General features: G+C 40.7%; 1 protein-coding gene across 1 annotated transcript in view; it reads right to left on the reverse strand.

The window, feature by feature from the left end:
- Positions 1–16,204, reverse strand: part of STRA6 (signaling receptor and transporter of retinol STRA6) — a 101,525-nt gene that overhangs the window by 23,061 nt on the left and 62,260 nt on the right. Inside the window, exons 8-12 of the mRNA XM_082254939.1 lie at positions 11,052–11,119; positions 8,919–8,989; positions 8,715–8,776; positions 8,482–8,644; positions 4,702–4,777 (exon numbers count right to left, since the gene is read on the reverse strand). Of these exons, the coding sequence (XP_082111065.1) occupies positions 4,702–4,777; positions 8,482–8,644; positions 8,715–8,776; positions 8,919–8,989; positions 11,052–11,119 (440 nt within the window). The remainder of the gene's footprint in view (positions 1–4,701; positions 4,778–8,481; positions 8,645–8,714; positions 8,777–8,918; positions 8,990–11,051; positions 11,120–16,204) is intronic.

Below are 16,204 nucleotides of genomic sequence, written 5' to 3' on the forward strand. Positions count from 1 at the left end.
CTCCTCCTCCCTCTCCAATGACAAAAACTTCTTAGGAAAGGTAAAGCCAACCTATGGAATCCTCTGCAGTTCTCTTCAAAATAGTTGCTCTGGGTGGGGATAGGATATACATGCATGTCTACCACCTTCCTATTGTCCATGGATAGCCAGAGACTGACAGATTACACAGACATTGTGTGGTTGATTTACTAAAGGCAAATGGACTGTTAGCTTTTCAGTGGAATTTTCTCTAAACTTAGAGAATGAGGTGAAGCGTGGCTGATTTCCATCATCCAACTATTTGCAAGCATAAATATACATTTTTCCTTGCTTTTGATTGGGTATTCTTTGCAAAGTAAATTTCCACTTAAAATGACGTGAACAGTCTATTTGTCTTTGGTAAATTAACCCTGTTGCATCTCCGGTGCTTCCATAGTTTATAATAAGCCTAGCACTACAGTCACTGCCACGTCTGTCTGCCTCCTACCTGTATTCAGGTATACAAACACCAAAAAATTAATGTGTTAGATGTGGCAGTCTACAAAACAGTTTAATCTATGAATATACATTAAGGTCCCCTGCACCCGTGCCATCCAGCTGCAGTGCATTCCTCCTGGTGGTTTAGTGCGCCATAGTTGCTGTGTCCAACCCCGCTGCAGGCAGACTGTCAAAGAGTATGGCAGAACGAGACTGGATGGGGCTGAACGCTGTACAGGTTTTTAGGCCTCTGTGTTTAGGGATGAAGGTCCAGAACGCAGTTCCTCCTGAAATTAAAGGGATCACTCTGTCCCGTCCAAATGCAACCTGCCAAAGACTTTGACAAACTGCCTGCAGCAAGGTTGAACACTGCACCTGACCCACCTCGGCACACTAAATTGCCAGAAGGCGACACACTGCAGCTGGGTGGCCCTGTGTGTAAAATACACAAGAGGTGCCATAGGCAGTTCAGTAAAGGGGTATTACAATGTATGAAGTTACTCCATCACTTATTATACAAGCCAGGTGAGTTTGGTTTTCCAACCAGTGGGGGAATGAAAAGATTTGATAAATTACCTAATTGTTTTTACCTCATTGAGCTGAACTGGAAAGCTATTTGTTTAAAAAAAAAAAAAAAGTATTTTTACCCTTGTCTGTACTCACTAGGCTTGGCTGGGTTTTTGAGGCTGGGGCCAGGGAGGCAGTTTATGTTAATAAATCGGCCCAGGGTGTCCCACTTTTGTGACAGATATCAAGTCAATTGGCCACATAGTATTTCTTACTAACCCAGCCTGAGCTTCTTTAACTTACCCTTGCCAAACTTATGTTCACATTCCAGTCATTGTAAACGCAGTCTCTCTTCTGTTAACATGTTTTGCTCCCTTGCCAAGAACACATCAACCTCAGGCTCACTTCCCTCAGCATGGACAGTTCTACTTTCTTCCTAAGACATTTTAATTCAGCCTCTTCTTCCTACTAATTCCTAGTAAAATATGTTCTCTGTCTTTGCCAATTCATTCTCTGTACACTTAAATATTGTTCTCTTTTCATGCTTAGATTGTCCACTGGTGGTCACCATAATCAAAGGGTTATCTAGCGACACTGAAGCTAAACAGTCTTTTGGTGAAAAATAGGCACTTTAGATTGCTGCATATCAGTCCTTAGACATGGTGGTTGCATTCGTTTTCTATGTTTCAGACTTTTTACTTTTATTTTTACCTGGTAATTCTGCAAATGATACACCTCCTGTCCCTGGGTGACTATGCTCTCTCCTCCACTGTATCTATGGAAGAAGCCATTGTTGCCATCCAGGAAGGACTGATAATATGTCCTCCTTTGCTTATCTCCATTAGTTTAATAATTATTTATTACAGGCATATAGCACCAAGTTCAACGACAGTTCCTATGTGAAAACCATATAAGTGTGTATTACCAGAATCGCCTAGACGGGTACCACCATGCCTCAAATTACAAACAAACAACAGATATTCCACTGTGCATGGGACTTTTAAGATACCCAGTTGTATGAACAATAAACACCACTGTTAAACTTCCATAAATGTATTCAAATTGATATAAAACATTAAAAACACCACATGATCTCACCACACACAGCTCACGTCATAAATTCGCAATATACAGTATTCCACAATAAAAAAAAAATGTATTTGTTTCACAGATTAATAGATTAATTATAATCACAATACATGTATTTAACATATATATAACACAAAGTATATTCATTGTATTGTCACAACCACAGGGAACAGGAACTTGGGGACCACCACCACACCAAACCTCCCCCTAGAAGGAGGACTAGATAGTCAAGGAAAAAAAAAAGGGGGGGGCACAAAAATGGGGTGAAAAAACAGGGGATGATTATATTGTGATGACAATACAATGAATATACTTTGGAAAGGTGTATGGTGTTTTTATTATGTAGTTTCACAGAACCTGAGGAAGTGGGACATTTGGGACCCACAAGCTATGTTGTGTAATGATTGGTGAACTACCCCTTGCCATCGCCATCTATAATTTTTCAAATTACCCGGCTTGAATATAACAAAGGATACAGCATTTATATGGAATTTAAAGATAGCCATGTTTGGTGAGACCATGTAGTATTTTTAATATTATATATGAATTTGATTAAATGTATGGAATGTTAACAGTGGTGTATATTGTACATACAACTGGACACCTTTAGAGTCCTTTAGAGGCCCTTTCACATGAGCTGTCCGATCAGGTCCACCTGTCAGTTTTTCAGGTGGAACTGATCAAATCCTCCATTCACCCACTGTGACATGTCTGCTGACACCTGCCGCTATTCGACCTGATCCTGTCTGCAAAATCTAGACAGATGGTGGTCCTATTTTCCATCTGTCTGGAGGATCGAATATGACCAGATGAAAATGGACAGGCGGTCCGTTTTCACCCAATCTCCCCATAAAGGAGAGGGGGACTGTGTCCGTCTCCGCTCTGCACAGTGGAGCAGATAGGACCTGTCACCCGCCTGGTCAGCAGGGATCAGTGGAGCCATCCCCCGCTGAGCAAGCAGATTCCATCCAATGGAGACGCCTATGTTAAAGGGGCCGTAGGCCTTTTTACATGAGATGTCAGGTCACTGCTGACATCCACCGCTCCATAGGGATCAGACAGTCTGTGTGAAACGGCCCTTATATGGTTAATTATTGGTTGTTTATTTACAGTTCTTATCTAACACGCAAACATACAAGTTTAGGCAGGTACAGGCTGCATCTTCCTCCAATATGAAGGGGATAGTGCACAGCTCCTTCAGTCAAAGGTGTTTGTTAGAGGGAAATTGTCTCTTCTTGTGGTCTCTAGCAGCCACCTTAGGGAGGACGATTTCCTCATTGGGTGCAAAAGACTTGCAAGATCTCAGGCAGCCATCTTGACGGAGGACCTAATAAACAGAGAATCCCAATGCCATTGCAGTATGCGTGCAGTTTGTGTAAGGACAAGGAGAGAACCCTGCTGGCTAGTGATAAAATATGTGTTGTTTAGGGAGAGGTTCCAGAAGAGAAGAGACAGAATAAGGTTCCCCTGGAGTGTGCTACAACCCTGTGGTACCTGGAACTGGATCCATGAATAGCCTCCTAAAGAAGGGACATGTACAATTAGTGCCATATCCCAGTGCCACCATCTCTCTATGGAAGTGCTCCTCCACTGTCTGTAATAGTAAGTCAGTCAATACTGGGTTGGGCATTAATTTTCAACCACTCTCTGCTTGTATCTCTTATATCAATGCATCTCTAAATCTGCTTCTAAATTCCATTCCAAGTGACCAGATAAATACCGTGTTCACCAAGTCTATGCAGTGGTTTCTCCAGAACTGAGTACGCTTCTTAGGCCTTACCTATACACACACACATGGAATAATTTAGACAGGAGCCAATTAACCTACCAGCTTGTCTGTGGAGTGTGGGAGGAAATCAGAGTACCTAAAGGAAACCCTCACAAGCACAGAGAGGACATACAAACTCCATGCAGATAGGGCATAGAGAAGGATAACATTTTTTGACACTGCATGCATACAACAGGTATTCTCTGTACTTGCTGAAAATGTTCTTAGCTTAAAGAGGAAGTAAACCCTCCTCTGACACTTTTACCTATAGGTAAGCCTATGATAAGGCTTACCTATAGGTACTGTAAATATCTCCTAAACATGTACAGTTTAGGAGATATTTACCTTACATGCAGCCAGTGACGTCACTGGCGCATGCGCTCTGAAGGAACGGCCGCTGGTGCCGTTTCTTCAGAGCCCCGTGCCATGACCGTCGGCTCCCGCGCGCGTCTTCCGGGATGTCATACAGGTGAGTGAGCGGCACGGCGGGGGCTCGTTCTGAGGTAAGTTTTCATAATGAGCTAGTATGCGATGCATACTAGCTCATTATGTGTTTCTCTTTCAGGTTACAGAAAAAAAAAAACATTCATGGGTTTACAACCTTTTTAAAAAATGACAACCAATACAACCACCAGTGATGATCTGCAACATATTACATTTTTGTTCTTCATGTTTAGTTGTGTTTTAATCAAATTTTAAGCATTGGCCTACCACTGGAAATAGTAATAATACCACGCAGTATGTCGACTGGAGATGTTTGTGCTGCTTTTTAAATTTTATTTGTCCTTCCAGTGTAGGAAAGGAAACAAAAGTCCAATGTGCATAAGGCCGAGGGAACATTCATCAAGCCCAGCATTATCAATTTACACATTTTACTTTACCTATGCTTGACTAGTGATCTCAGGAGCATCGTAACTGTCACAGTGCAGGAAAGGACCAGCGCAGCAATGTAACAAACTGCAGATTAAAAAAATGTACATTTTCATTAAAATATTGAAGATGAATATTACTTGTACAGTATTTAAAGTATTACCAAACCCACAACAGTAAAATCAGTGTGTATATGCAGTAAAGCCAGCTTGATATACTTGCTGTGTACTGTGTTACTGTGTTCTTAACCACTTTAAGACCGGAAGGATTTGCCCCCTTCCTGACCAGGCCCTATTTTGCGATTCGGCACTGCGTTACTTTAACAGACAATTGCGCGGTCGTGCAACACTGTATCCAAAATAAATTGATGTCCTTTTTTTTCCAACAAATGGAGCTTTCTTTTGGTGGTATTTGATCACCTGTGTGATTTTTTTTTTGCGCTATAAACAAAAAAAAGGCGACAATTTTGAAAAAAAAATATATATATTTTTCACATTCTGCTATATGACATTCTCAAAAAAAAAAATTAAATATCAAATTTTTTTAACATTTTAGGCCAATTTGTTTTCTGCTACATATTTTTGGTAAAAAAAAAATCGCAATAAGCGTATTTTGATTGGTTTGCGCAAAAGGTATTGCGTCTACTAACAACGGGAAAGATTTATGTCATTTTTATTGTTTTTTTTTTTTACTAGTAATGGTGGCGATCTGCGATTTTTTTGCGGGACTGCGACATTGGGGCGGACAGATCAGACCCCTAACTGACATTTTTGACACTTTTGGGGGTACCAGTGACATAACTACAGTAAACAGTGCAAAAAAATTTGCACTGTTACTGTAATGATGGCATTGACAGGGAAGGGGTTAACCCTGTGAGTGATCAAGGGGTTCAATGTGAGCTTAGGGGAGTGATTCTAACTGTGGTGGGGGGGGCGTGGCTTCTGAAATGACCATAGAGGCATGTGATCCTATATAGAGGGATCACATGGGCTCTGTGATCATTCCAGGGAGAAGAACGGTCAGCTGTGTTTATAGCAGCCGACCGTCATTCTCTCTCAGCAGGGAGTGATCGCTTGGTGTCAGGCGGTAATCGGAGCTTCCTGCCCCATGCATCGGCTTCCCCGCTAACAAGCAAATGTACTGTCAATGCAGCACCTATTCCCTGTGCTCTGAGTGGTGCAATCCTCTATCCAACCTGACTGTAGGCTTGTAAATGAGAACAGATGACACGGCAACTTGATAATACTACAGCCTTGCAGCCCCTCACTGGACCAGGGTGGTCCGGAAACACTATAAACGACAACAAACACAAAGGCACACCGGCCTAGTGCATTATCTCTTAAACAGGTTTATTAAAATAATAGATTAAAAATACTCACAAACGAGTTTCTTGATAAAAGGCACATCAAATAGATATAAAATCCTCAGCAACAAGATCGGGTTGAATCCTCCCCTGGAGCTGTTCAGGCTTACGCGTTTCGAGGCAGCGCTTCTTCTTCAGAGGCTCTGAAGAAGAGGCGCTGCCTCGAAACGCGTAAAACCTGCACAGCTTCAGGGGACGATTCAATCCCGATCTTGTTGCTGAGGATTTTATATCTATTTGATGTGCCTTTTATCAAGAAACTCGTTTGTGAGTATTTTTAATCTATTATTTTAATAAACCTGTTTAAGAGATAATGCACTAGGCCGGTGCGCCCTTGTGTTTGTTGTCGTTTATCGGCTTCCCCGCTGTCGAGTTGGGGTGGGAGTGCGCCGGCGGTGGCACGCGCTCGCCCCCTAGCTTCCCGCACGCGACACACAAGAGAGCTACCCTGCTGCAGTAAAAAGGCGGCGGGTGGTCGGGAAGCGGTTTAGGGGCTAATCCTCTGCATTTTGATCCTGTATGCACAAATCCTCCTTCTTACATTGTCCCTATAACATGTCCGGATAACACAGAGCCTTTGGAGTCAGGCTGCACATGCTCAGTGTCATGTGTGTTGCTAGAGAATTGTTTTTTGTTTTTTTTTTGGGAAAGTGCATGTGATCAGCACAGGGCAAATCAGCACTGTCCAGACAAATTATCAGGGGTTCTGGATCCTGATAGGACAGCTCAGTGCAGTATGAAAACTCCTTTTACAAGACTCACCAGGAACTGATAGAAGTCACAAGACTGCTATATACTGCTGATGAGGTATTTAGCTGTTTGTCTTTACTAAAATATTTGCATTTCCATGTTCTATGTAGTGGAAGACCAGATATAGTAAATGTAGGGTCCTGGGTTTAGTAAATCTTTAATAAGAGTGTAAGGATCAATGATGTGCTGCAATCTCAAACAAAGTTTCAGATTACAATTTTGGATTGTCTACCGAAATCAGGCAAAATTTTAATTTCTGCTTAGCAAGATAACAGTTGCTGCACTTTTCATTGTAAAATAAAGGGTTACTGGATAATGTGCAAAGTGCTGTAACCTATTGCAACCAATACATTCATGCAACATATGAATCCAGCCCTACTCCATGAGAGTTTTATTGTAGTTTAACATATCCCTTAACAATCTGTGATTTTTTTTCTTCTACTTGCAGAGTTAGGTAATTTGCTGCTACAAGACAGTAATCCCCAAAGGATATGTGATTCTTATGGCAATTATCCTACAAGCAGGAAATTACTTTGCCTGTCATGCTAGCATAGCTGAGAAAAACATGCCTTATTCTTAAATACATAGATCATATTTAAAAGATGTTAAAGGGGCAGTCCGCCCAAAGCTGACATTTAAGTTTTGGTAAAAAATGTCAATCTCGCAATGATTCTGTTGGTGAGATATCTGCACTTGCATTTCTTGGTTTGCTATGGCCATATTCAGGGGGTCTCCCTCTCCCTATTGTCTTTTCATTTATTTTATATTATAAAGAATGCAATAGGAGGTACTGGAGCACATAGACATGGCTGGGAACATCCAATCTTTCAAGTGGATAGGAAGACAGTCAGAAATGATATCAGGGGGAACTCAATGTAGATATATCTAAAATATATAAGATCAGTAGGCTCAGTCTATAAAAAGAAGAAAGAAAACACTTTTGGATGGACAGACCTTTTAATTTCTTTAATTTTCAAAACGGCTTAGTCAGAGATGTATAGTAACTAAGTAGAACTACTTCACTACTGTACTTAAGTACCGAAAGGCGGTATCTGTACTTTCCTAGAGTAGAATTTTTTTCTCCTACTTCCACTTTTACTTCACTACATTTTTTTCAATCTACTCCGATATTTTTTTTTTGTGCTGCATAGTTACTCGTTACAATTATAAAAATTACCACTGCCAGAACAGTAGATGGCATGTTTCATGAAGTTCAAAATATGTGTATTATTAGCGCATACAAAAATAAAAGCTACTGTATGTATAAATAAAAGCTGCATTTGAAATAATAAAAAACAATATGATATTCAAACTTTTGACTTCTTTCTTTAATAACTATATAACACAGTACTTGTACTTTTACTTTCAGTACTTGAGTAGCAATTTTTTTTCAAAACTACTGGTATTTTTACTTTCAGTACTTGAGTAGCAAATTTAAAAAAAAAAACCCTTTGCAATACTTAAGTACAAAAAATGTTGAATACTTTAGTACTTCTACTCAAGTCCCTTTTTGATCGAGCACTTCCACTTCTACTCAAGTCACTTTTTGATCGAACACTTCCACTTCTACTCAAGTCACTTTTTGATCGAGCACTTGTACTTTTACTCAAGTATGGGTTTCGAGTACTTTATACAACTCTGGGCTTAGTGTAGTGCACCTTGCAATATTCTTTCTCACCTTCCACTGCCCAGATATAATACACAATGAATTCAACTGCTTTGTGTTTATCTTCATCTATGGTCATTCCAAAGCCTGCTATCATGAGTATAAATTCTGTATCAATGGCTCCCCGAATCTTCTGCACTGTAGGTAGGAATCCAACCAGCAGGAGAAGAGCTACCTATAGAGATGGAGAAACATGAGCTATGGACTATGATTATACTCATAATAATACATTTACCCTTTATTACCTGATATGCAGACAGTACAGACACCGTGACTGCAAGGATGGGTCTTAGTGGTAAGTTTAAACCTGAAAAGAAACAAGACATACCGGTATTTAACATACATGGCTTCATTGTACCAATCAGTGGAGCTTCTTGGTATTTTTGTGATGTCACCATAAAGAATCAAGGTGCATTAAGGTATTAGGCAGAGTATCAGTAAAGACCTACCTTTATAGGGAGGGCAAAGATAGGAGCAGAGATTGAGTGACACCTGGGATCCAATACTGACAGAATCCTTGCTATAAATACAATAAAGAAAAACAACATTGTAGACAATTGTAAAATCAAATTAAGTAAAAATTCTGGATGACCCTCTGCACACTGCTATATACCATTTCTAGCAAACTATGCAATGAAAAACATTTTTAGTTCACATGAATTGCAATACATGTTTAACTGCATCATAGTAATCCCTCTTATGGCCAGTCCTACTCTGCTTTGCCAATGCAAATGCTGTGTTGGACACATAGGCCAACATGGGGCAAACAGGCACAAAATGGGGGAGAGCTACTAGGTTCAGGTCTGGTCACTGACCTGCATTGCAACAGAAACAAGCTATACCTGTGCTCAAATCCCAATAGCTTGTACATGCAATTTAAATACCGTATATACTCGAGTATAAGCCGACTTTTTCAGAATGTTTTTTTATGTTGAAAAAGCCCCCCTTGGCTTATACTCGAGTCACGGTCTCACTTAACTGTTCTCCGGTGAGTGCACATGTCCCGTCACCGCGCGGGAAAGCCCGTACACGTTCGGCTTTTCCCGGCCAGGCAGACGGCGCATGCGCGGCGACATGTTGGTGCCAGGCGACGCCATTTTTAAATGTAAGGTGCCTCACCGACAGGTAAGTGAGACTCTTTCGCAGCCCCTGCATCTCCTCAGGAGATGCAGTGCTGCGGGCATGGTACAAGAATTTTCTCCTGTACCATGCCCGCAGCACTGCATCTCTTGTACCATTTCCTGTACCATGCCTGTACCATCTCCTGTGCCATGCCTGTACCATCTCCTGTGCCATCCCTGTACCATCTCCTGTGCCATGCCTGTACCATGCCTGAACCATCTACTGTACCGTGCCTGAACCATCTCCTGTGCCGTGCCTGTACCATCTCCTGTGCCATGCCTGTACTATCTCCTGTACCATACCTGTACGATCTCCTATACCATGCCTGTACCATCTCTTGTACCATGCCTGAACCATCTCCTGTACCATGCCTGAACCATCTCCTGTACCATGCCTGTACCATCTCCTGTACCATGCCCACAGCCCTGTATCTCCTTTACCATGTCCGCAGCCCCTGTTTTGGGTCTCGTGGTGGTCCAGCTGGGTCCAGTAGCTGCTGCATTTCCCACCCTAGGCTTATACTCGAGTGAATACGTTTTCCTAGATTTTTGTGGTAAAATTAGATGCCCCGGCTTATATTTGGGTCGGCTTATACTCGTGTATATATAGTAACACACATGCACTTGACATTTTTTATAGATATTATAGATTACTTTTCTTTTGCTATTACATTTTCCGTACAGGAAAACATTATCATAATGATAATAATTGGAAACTATTTTTACATATCTAGATAATTAGGAACACTTGGAACACAAACAGATAATAGGGACCCATTAGGTCTACATGTAGTTTGCATAAGCGTTGTCATACATCAGTGTCATTCTTTTGTGCATTGACGTGGGTTATTGATGTGCACTAATGTCCATTTTCAATGTGTTTTTCAATTTTTAGAGTGGGCACAGCCTATGCTCAGGGCTTTTCTATTGCTAAAATATCAAAACTCAGGTAACATGTGCTTTGATGCATTTCCATAAACTTCTATGGGCATCCCAATGCATAAAAGCAAAGAAAAAAACAGGTGTGTAGTATTTTTAAAAAGGCATTGAGCTACAGCATTGAGATGGTACTGACACGATTTTTACTATGGGGAAGTTTGACAAGTGCATTTTAAAGAGTTGCAACTAATGGATTAAAATGGAACAGTATAAACGGGCCATAAGACTGATGATATTGTGAACTTGTTCATCTACACATTCGGTAAACAATGCATACCTTTTCTTTCTTAATTCTTCTTTCATTACAATATTTTGCTTTCAAAATGAATGCATACCAACATGTGATAGGTATTCCAGTGTTTGTACATCCACCCAGTAATTTCTTACCTCTTTCTTAATAAAATCGAAATTTAATGAAATCGAAAAAGAAAAAAAAGCAGTTTGTGAAAATGATTACAATTTAAACAAAATAATAGCTAAAACAAACCATTAACAAAAACACAAAAAATTTTCAGCACAAACCTGCGTTTTGATTTTTTACGCTTCAAAAGACTTTTCAGATATTTGATATAGTAATTTCTGTTGGACATCTACAAAAGAGAATCACACAAACATAAATTATAAAGCATAGTGTATCATAGATCTGAGATTCGCAGATAAGCAAAAAAATAATCCCGCAATCATGTTTTTGTAAACCAAACAATGTTTTCTGGGCTTTTTTCCTTTTTGAAGTATATATTTATCTGGACGTGGAGACCACAAAATTGAAAAACATTGTTTTTTGTAAAGAAACATTTTGCCTGTATATACGCACAATGAAATCACAGAAGCTTTTCTTGCTTGACACCAGGACTTGTATATGAATGCTAAAATAGTGATTAGTGCAGAAGAGGCACTTCCTACCCAGCAACACTAGACAGCCATGCGGCAGATGTGTCTTCGGTGTTCATGGTAATGTAGCATGGAGGGATGCACAGTCTATTTGGCCGCTCAAGCATTAGTCAGTCAAACCTGGCAAATGTTTTCTACACATTATTTAAACTCTGCTGCACAAAGTAACTGAGTTTCTGGCAGCGACTCTAAACTCAATTACAGCACCTTCCTCCTGTGTAGCTCTTAAGAATGAAAATGGGAAACCCACAAACCAATGCAGAAGAAAAAGAAATTCACTACACATTAGCTGAATTTTATGTAAATGATTGTTAGCAAATCAGGTCTTTAACTCTATTTTTATGACCAGAGGTCATTGATGCCTAGATGTCTAGACCAAATTTAGCATCATCTGTTATCTTACAACAACTATATTGTACACTGAATTAAGGCTTTTATTTGATGCAATGTTTTAATAATCACCCTGCTTATTTTTTTTTATTATATGCTAAAAAAATAAGATATATATACATATATATATATATATACACAGTATCTCACAAAAGCGAGTACAGCCCTCACATTTTTGTAAATATTTTATTATATCTTTTCATGTGACAACACTGAAGAAATTACACTTTGTTACAATGTAAAGTAGTGAGTGTACAGCTTGTATAACAGTGTAAATTTGCTGTCCCCTCAAAATAACCTCAACACACAGCCATTAATGTCTAAACCGCTGGCAACAAAAGTGAGTACACCCCTAAGTGGAAATGTTGGAATACTGCCCTGCGGCCCAGTCTCCGAAGGGAGGGGATCATGCTCTTCTTCAGTATGTCACAGTACATGTTGGCATTCATGGTTCCCTCAATGAACTGTAGCTCCTCAGTGCTGTTAGCACTCATGTAGCCCCAGACCATGACACTCCCACCACCATGCTTGACTGTAGGCAAGACACACTTTTCTTTGTACTCCTCCCCTGGTTGCCGCCACACACGCTTGACACCATCTGAACCAAATAAGTTATCTTTGTCTCATCAGACCACAGGACAAGGTTCCAATAAGCAATGTCCTTAGTCTGCTTGTCTTCAGCAACCTGTTTGCAGGCTTTCTTGTGCATCATCTTTAAAAGAGGCTTCCTTCTGGGAAGACAGCCATGAAGACCAATCTGATGCAGTGTGCGGTGTATGGTCTGAGCACTGACAGGCTGTCCCCCCCCCCCCCCACCCCTTCAACCTCTGCAGCAATGCTGGCAGCACTTATACGTCTATTTCCCAAAGACAACCTTTGGATATGACGCTGAGCACGTGCACTCAACCTCTTTGGTCGACCATGGCGAGGCCTGTTCGGAGTGGAACCTGTCCTGTTTATAGTATGGTACCTATTTACCTGCAGCTCAGTTTCAAGGTCTTGGCAATCTTCCTATAGCCTAGGCCATCTTCATGTAGAGCAACCATTCTTTTTTCAGATCCTGAGGGAGTTCTTTGCCATGAGGTGCCATGTTGAACATCCAGTGACCAGTATGAGAGGAGTGAGAGCGATAACACCAAATTTAACACACCTGTTCCCCATTCACACCTGAGACCTTGTAACAGTAACAAGCCACATGAGACTGGGGAGGGAAAATGGCTAATTGGGCCCAATTCTGACATTTTCACTTAGGGGTGTACACACTTTTGTTGCCAGTGGTTTAGACATTAATGACTGTGTGTTGAGTTATTTTGGTGCAAATTTACACTGTTATACAAGCTGTACACTTACTACTTTACATTGTAGCAAAGTGTCATTTCTTCAGTGTTGTCACATGAAAAGATATAATTAAATATTTACAAAAATGTGAGGGGTGTACTCACTTTTGTGGGATACTGTATATATAATTGTGTATAAATAAAACTCTGTACAAACATTTATTTTTTTTAGGTACAGCAAATGCACACTGAAAAAGAAATACACTAGCAGTTAGTTGACATGGTGATCACATAATTAAGAACCATGCTGACTTTTAAAGGATATGTACCGTACATTGTTTTTGTATATAATTTTGTTTTTCATAATATATATCTATATATATATATATATATATATATATATACTCACTGGCCACGTTTTTAGGTACACATTGCTTAATTCTTCCTGGCATAGATTCAACAAGATGTTGGAAACATTTCTCAGAGATTTTGGTTCACATCATAGCATCATGCAATTGCTGCAGAATGTTGGCTGCACATCCATGATGCAAATCTCTACCGTTCTACCACATCCCAAAGGTGCTCTATTGGATGAGATCTGGTGACTGTGGAGGCCATTGGAGTACAGTGAATTTATTGTCATGTTCAAGAAACAAGTTTGAGATAATTGGAGCTTTGTGACATGGTGCATTATCCTGCTGGAAGGAGCCATCAGAAGATGGGTACACTGTAGTCATAAAGGGATGAACATGGTCAGCAACAATACTCAGGTAGGCCATGGTGTTTAAACGATACTTAATTGGTACTAAGGGGTCCAAAGTGTGCCAAGAAAATATCCCCCACACCATCACACCACCACCACCATCAGCCTGAACCATTGATACAAGGCAAGATTGATTCATGCGTTCATGTTGTTTATGCCAAATTCTGACCCTACCATCTGAATGTCGCAGCTAAAATCGAGACTCATCAGACCAGGCAACATTTTTCCAATCTTCTATTGTCCAATTTTGGTGAGCTTGTGCGAATTGTAGCCTCAGTTTTCTGTTCAGTGATGTTATTGTGCATACCTTGGTTGTAAAGAGTGGTTATTTGAGTTACTGTTGCTTTTCTCTCATTTCAAACCAGTCTGCCCATTCTCCTCTAACTGCTGACATCAACAAGGCATTTTCATCCACACAACTGCTGCTCACTAGATATTTTCTCTTTTTCGGACCATTCTCGGTAAACCTTAGAGATGGTTGTGCACAAAAATCCCAGTAGATCAACAGGTTTTTAAATATTCTGACCTGCCGTCTGGCACCAATAACCATGCCACGTTCAAAGTCACCTAAATTCCCTTTCTTCCCCACTCTGATGCTCAGTTTGAACTTCAGCAGGTCATCTTCACCACGTCTAGTTGGCTAAATGAATTGTGTTGCTGCCATGTGATTGACTGATTAGTAATTTGCGTTACTGAGCAATTGAACGGGTGTACCTAATAAAGTGGCTGTGAGTGTATATATAAGTTATATAACGTTGCATATGAATATTTCATGCTTACATATTTAGTCAGTATATGGAACTCTTGGGTTTTTTCCATATTTACCAGGTTAGTTTGAAATGCTCAACAGCTGAAGCTCAAATTTTTTCATGTACAGGCACATATTACAGCCAGCTCTTTAGATGTGTCAATTACAGTACAGCTCTGATCAAGTGGTGTATTTGTAGACAGAAAGAAGGAGACCAGCAATAAAGAACGGTAACAATGTACACTCAAGTGTGAGAGAGACAACACAGAAAACAGGCTTGAAGCTCCATGGCATCTACCTGTAGGCAAAAGTGTAGTCCCAGAGGTTTCGAAAAAACTAGCTTCAAAAAGCAGTTTTCCATGATAAGGGCAGATCATGCCCAAAGGAAGCTAGAAGGGGAGAAGTTTTTATTTCAGGGAAAAGGATAAAGTATCAATAGAAGGCAGGGCACACAGAACTAACATTGCCGACCCTGTGTGGAAAGGTATGGAATAAAAGCTGCTGTACTTTTGGTAATGCCGGAGCAGTATGAGGAAAAAAAGATAACAGAGAAGATGGGAAAATGCAAAGATAAACCAAAAAACAAAGAAAACAGGGAGAGGTCCAAACACACTGATGTGACCCACCCCCCAAAGCCCCAACCTGCCTAACCCTGATTAAGAAAAGCGAAATGGCTATAATAGATGTAATAGCATCACACAAATTGTTCAGGGAGCATGATGAATCCTCTGTCCTTCAAGACCCCAGTTACTCAGACTAGAAAAAAGGTTTGTGTACGTAAAAGTCAATTGGAAATGTATCCAACATGCCCATGTGGTGGTAAAATTAGAAATCCTATACTGCGATATATATAGATGGATTCTTCTATTTCTACAATTCATGTAATTCCCACTCATTTAGAAGCCGCTAGAAGGAACTTCTTTGGATCGCCAATGGACTGGGATATACGTTCTCTCGTACAGTAATGTTTAAAGAGCCTTTATGAACTGAGGTGTGGATAGCTTCCCAATCCATGTCTATAAAGTCCAGTCCCAGATCTCTTTTCCATGCCACAAATTAGAGATCGACAAATATCGGCAAAGCCAATATATCGAGGGCCGATATGCACTTTCGCCGATATATCGGAATCGGCCACCAAAGTGGCCGATATTTCGGAAAGTGCTTGTATCGGAGTGATGCCTGCAGTTAGAGGCATCACCCCGGTACGAGCGTCCATAGCCGACGGTCAGCTGTCTTGTAATGTCAACTGATGCGGCTGAGAAGCTGCTTGGCTATCATTAGAAGGATAATACCTCCTTCCGCCACCTTCCGCGGCTCGCCCGGGTCTCCAGTCCCACCGGGATGCCCAGGCAACCAGTCTGCGCGGCTGCCGAAGACCCGATTTAAAGCGGCATTCTGCTCTAATCGGGTCTCCATGCAAAAAACTAGAAGTGATGTCATGACATCACTTCCGGGTACTGGCGCCAGATTTAAAAATATGACAGCATTCAAAACAGCCAAACTTGGCGTTTTGAATGCTTTTAAGTGCAGAGGAGGGGTTTGAGGTCTTTTAGACCCCCAGATCCCTCCACAAGAATACCTTTTAACCACTTTACCACCGGAGGAT

The sequence above is a fragment of the Pelophylax lessonae genome (genome assembly GCF_965119305.1).
Source record: "Pelophylax lessonae genome assembly, chromosome: 4".
NCBI lineage: Eukaryota > Metazoa > Chordata > Amphibia > Anura > Ranidae > Pelophylax > Pelophylax lessonae.